Source organism: Babylonia areolata, chromosome 16 (assembly GCF_041734735.1).
Source record: "Babylonia areolata isolate BAREFJ2019XMU chromosome 16, ASM4173473v1, whole genome shotgun sequence".
NCBI classification, from domain to species: domain Eukaryota; kingdom Metazoa; phylum Mollusca; class Gastropoda; order Neogastropoda; family Buccinidae; genus Babylonia; species Babylonia areolata.
In genome coordinates this window covers 28,130,385-28,135,384 of record NC_134891.1, presented here as the reverse complement: position 1 = coordinate 28,135,384, position 5,000 = coordinate 28,130,385, and the positions used below count along the sequence as shown (strand labels likewise).

The following is a 5,000-nucleotide window of genomic DNA, read 5'->3' as shown; positions in this document are numbered from 1 at the left end:
GGTATAAGGACAGGCCCGACGCTTCCTGTTTTTTGAGGAAGTGTCTGGGTTTGTTCCAATGTAACTTTTATAAAAGTACCTGTGTGCTAGCTGAATCGGTAGCGTAAGCAGCACTGACTTGGAAGTTGTGTACCTTGTGAATGGAGAGAGTTACCACTCTTTACTATCAGTTGGCTCCTCAGCTGTTCTGATGGTCATAGTCTTGTACGACTGTCATATTCTGTGTGTGTGCGTGCGTGTGTGTGCGTGCGTGTGTGTGTGTGTGTGTGTGTCTGCATGTGTGTGTGTGTGTGTGCGCGCGCGCGCATGTTTGTGTGCACTTGTGTGTGTGTGTCTGCGCGTGTGTGTCTGCACATGTATGTGTGTGTGTGTGTGTGTGTGTGTGTGTGTGTGTGTTTGAAGGAATCGTGGTGTTCTCTGTGCTGTTTGTGGTGCTGTGTTATTTGGGGTGTGAGGGTCAGCGTGTCGGATTCATGTGTGGGGGCGAGGATGAGTTATGGGTGATAGAGGGTGCGCGTGTTGTGTGTGTGTGTGTGTGTGTGTGTGTGTGAGTGTGTGTGTGTGTGTGTGTGTGAATGTGTGTGTGTTTGTGTGTGCGCGCGCGCGCGCGTGTGTGTGTGTGTGTGTGTGTGTGATAGCAATCTTTTTTTTCTTTTTCTTTTTTTTTACAAACCTATTGATATCGTGATACAACCATGTCTTAACACATCATGCAAAACTGTTTATTCTTTTTCTTTCTTTCTTTCTTTCTTCTCTTCCCGAACCCCATCCCACACCCACACACCCACATCCACCCCACCACCACCCCCACCACCCCCCCACCCCCCCCCCCCCCCCCCCCCCCCCACCACACAGGACTCTCGCGGCAGAGGACTCGGCAGACGACAGGACACCGCCCAGGCACGAGACTCCCGACAAGGTCGGGGTGACGGGCGTGACATCAGATGGCGCTCCATGTCCGCGGACCGCGCCACGCACCCGCTGATGGTCCACACGGACGTCATCGTCCCCGCACAGGTCTGGCAGTTCAGCGAGACGGCCGTGTGATGACGTCACTTCCTGCCCCCCCTCCTCTCCCCCCCCCCTTTTTTTTTTTTTTTTTTTGCCTAGTCACGTGCCATACACGTCACCAAAACAAAAAGGGGGGTGGGGGGGTTGAAGGGTGGTGGTGGTGGTGGTGGTGTGTGGGATGGGGTATGGTTCTGGGTCTGGGTGACGTTATGTCACGTCACACGTCGGGTTACGTCAGTCCGAAGCATCCAAGGTTGGGCGGAGTAGGTGGGGTGGGGGTGGGGGGGGGGGGGTGTTTCTACAACAACAACAACAAACAAACAACAACGACGACGACAACGACTACAACATCAAAAGTACACAGAACGTTGATGACGGATTTTTTGTAACCTCTCCCTCGCCACCCCCTCCCCCCCCGTTCCCCCAACCTCCACCACACCCCCTGCTCGGGGGAAGATGTGGGGAGGTGTGGGGGTGGGGGGGTGGACAAAATCAATGACAGCAACAACAGAATTAAGACCCACCCACCCCCACCCCCCCGACCCAATAACCCACCCCACCCCCACCCTCCTCAGCCTCCTTTTCCCACCACCACCACCACCACCACCACCACTCCCTCTCTCGCAAACATGAGGTGGCAGACTATTTATGTGAGTAATGGTTTGGGAGGGAGGGGCGGGGGGTGGGGTGGGGGGCTCGGGGGGGGGGGGATTTTTTTTCTTTCCCTTCTTTCAAACAGTATTTATGAAGTGTGATCTTCGTCCTAACCCCCCCCCCCCCCCCCACCCCTCACTCCCTCTCTTCACTGATGTTATGAGCTGAACTGAATTATGAATTCATTCTCGGAAAATCAGGACAAGCTGTTGTTGAAGAAAACACGCAGCTGATGAACCCTTGGAAGTCCCGGACAGCTGCCCATTCAGCTCCAGCTGCCCATGAACGTGTGAGTGGGCTGACATTCGAACTTTGGTCTGTGTTAATCAGTTGCGAATCCAGGTTGATTATCAAAGCCGCCTGGAGGTTGCGATGATAGTTGCAAAATTGATGAATAAAGGAGGGGATTTTTGTGTTTTCCATATAATTCAAACAAACACCTACTCCATCTGTCGTCATCTATTTGATGTCAGATTCACGTTGTTTTGCGTGTGCACACAGACACACATACACACACACACACACACACACACACACACACACACACACACACACACACACATACATACTTACATACCTTTTGACAGGCATACACACGTAATTTAGAAAGAAAAAAAAAGGGGGGGGGGTGAGGGGGGTACAGATAAAGATTTTTCAGAAAATATTCATCAAAAGTTGTCAAAAGGAAGATTTTGTTTTTTAATTAAACCGAAACAAAAAGAGGTCATTCACAAAAACCAGAAACATCGAACAATGGACACAGGAGAACAGTTTATGGATAATAACAATGGTAAGGTCAGAGCCAGTTGCTCAGTGCAGTCAGACTCTGACCCAAAAAAATCACACAGAACGTTGCCGTCGCAGACTTGGTCCCCGGGTTATCAAAGAAAGAGAAAAGAAAAGAAGAAAGAAGGAAAAAAAAGCAACAACGTGTGATCATTTGGAAGAGAACTGAATTGACTGGGGGACCTCAATTTGACTGGGGGACCGTTTCTGTGGGCCCTTCACCTCATCAGTGTAACCGTGTGCCTATATATTCTACCATTCCTCTTGTGCGTGATGTGCCTAGCCCTGATTGGTGGTTAATTATCTGTAGATTTTGTTATCTGTGTCTATGAGAAATATTTATTGTTATTATTATTATTATTATTATTATTATTGTTGTTGTTATTGTTGTTGCACCTTGTCTCTGAGGTAACTTGTCACTTCAGGAATAGGTGGCTCCAGTCCTAGCGTTAGAATGGCTGTGTCAAAACTCTTAGAGCTGTGATTGTATAGTCCCTCCTGTTCAGGTTGAAACCTTTTTTTTTTTTATTTTTTTTTTTAATCTTCGTGTATTTTTGACGCGGTTGTGTTTGCCTCCAAACCACTGGCTTATAGGGTTTCCATTATTAATTGATTAATTAACATATATGACTGGTCAATGACGAAGTTGCATTAGTTTTTCCACTCACTTTTTTCTCCACTCGGAGATGTTGCTCATGTACCACCCCACAAAAGCAGACAATGCAATCATAGTTTTGTTTTGTTTTGTGTTTTGGTTCTTGTTCTTTGTTTGTTATTACTGCTCACAATCTTTCCTGCACTGTACATTCAATAGTCCAATACATTTCTAGTTCGTGCTAATCTGTCATTTTATTGGTCGTACGTACACCTCCATGGGTGTTCGTTGCGTTACCTATCACTAGTCTACGACCTGTGAGACGAAACGTTCGCCTCAGAAGATAAGTCACAAATGTCGTATGATGTTACTTTTGTATACTTTTGAGTGAATGATATAATGAATGTCTTTTCTGCTTGTCAGACGTTGCATAGCTCATGAATGTGAAATGTGTTTTGAATTCACGTTGTCTTTTCAATACACCTGTGTTCACGGTGTGTCAAGAATAAAAAATCTTATTGTGTGAATTAAAGGAAACATTTTGAGATGTCATTGTTTTTTGGGGGGGTTTTTGTTTTGTTTTTTCCAATCTACACCTTTAATGATAGACAACGCACAGGAAAACCGAGGCAGAATCAGGTGATGGACTTGTGATCCAGTGTTCACCAGTGGTCAGGGTTCAAAGCCCTGTTTTGGCATGGTGTTGTGTTCAGAGAGAAGGGCTGTGCCCTCTCTCCATTCAGCTGTGAATGGGTAACGGACTTTTGGTATGCGAAGGTTTTAAAAGGACTACGGAAGGAGAGGGTTGGAACCCGATTTCCTGTGCCGAGTCTCAGACACGGTGGAGATGAAACCACTGCCCCGGTGTCCGTGATAAGGCGATGGGACCTGTAAACATGAACACGGACAGAAACGATTTCCACTGTTTATGAAAAGAACGATTCCTTCACTTTTGGGTCACCTTGCTCCATGCATGAGACAGCTGTCTGTGCTGGGCAAGAGTGGATGCACGCGATGATGCGCACATTATTATGCACGTGCATAACGTAACATGCATTTGTAAGCACCTGCAAAATGCTGTGGCGATTCGGAAATGTTACTGGAACATTGATGGGTTTTTTTTCTCTTTTTTTCCTTTCTTTTTCTTTTTACAAATCCGTCCACGTCAGGAACTGACGGCATCTCAAAGTACAGTGTCTTGTATTGTTAATAGCTATGGCAATGAAAATTATAAAAGACTCTTTTTTTTTTCAAATTCGCCCACGTCGGAGATTGAAAACATCTCCATACACAGTGTCCTATGGGTTGTTGTTGTTTTGAATAGTTATGGCAATGAAAACAATAAATTACCTTTTTTTTTGGTTCATATTCGCTCACGATAGGGATTGAAAAATCACAGAACACAGTGTTTGTTGAGTTTTTGATTGTTCTGACAATGAAAATTATAAACGACTTTTTTTTCTCTCTCTCTCTCTTTGTCACAGCAGGTAAACAGTCTGTGTATCCCCATGGATAACGTGTTTCCATTTGTCCAGAAGTGACCGAAAATGGCACACACACACACACACACACACACACACACACACACACACACACACACACACACACACACACACACACACACACACACACACACAAGCTAGCTGGCCCCTACTTCTGGAAAATTGTTCGGTGCAATCAAATCAGCATCAATGGCATCTTACCTCTCGTGCAAGGCCTACATCTCATCGTTAGATATTCGATTCCTTCCTTTGTCAGCGGAGCGCCATCTGGATACGGCGTTTGTATCATGTTTGTTGACTCCTGTGGGAGAGGGGGGGGGGTAATGTTCATATGTAATAAGTTCAAATATAATTATCCCCCCCATGACTTTCTCAGGCAAGTCTTGTTTATGTTCGACGTGAAATCAACGATTTGCGTCACGAAAAGGTGCAATTTTTAATCTGTATATTTC

General features: G+C 46.0%; 1 protein-coding gene across 1 annotated transcript in view; it reads left to right on the top strand.

The window, feature by feature from the left end:
- The window catches only part of LOC143291032 (uncharacterized), a 234,397-nt gene that overhangs the window by 224,672 nt on the left and 4,725 nt on the right, over nt 1–5,000 (top strand). Inside the window, exon 32 of the mRNA XM_076600618.1 lies at nt 856–5,000. This exon is cut by the window's right edge and continues 4,725 nt beyond it. Coding sequence (XP_076456733.1) covers nt 856–1,047 — 192 coding nt within the window. The 3' untranslated portion in view covers nt 1,048–5,000. The remainder of the gene's footprint in view (nt 1–855) is intronic.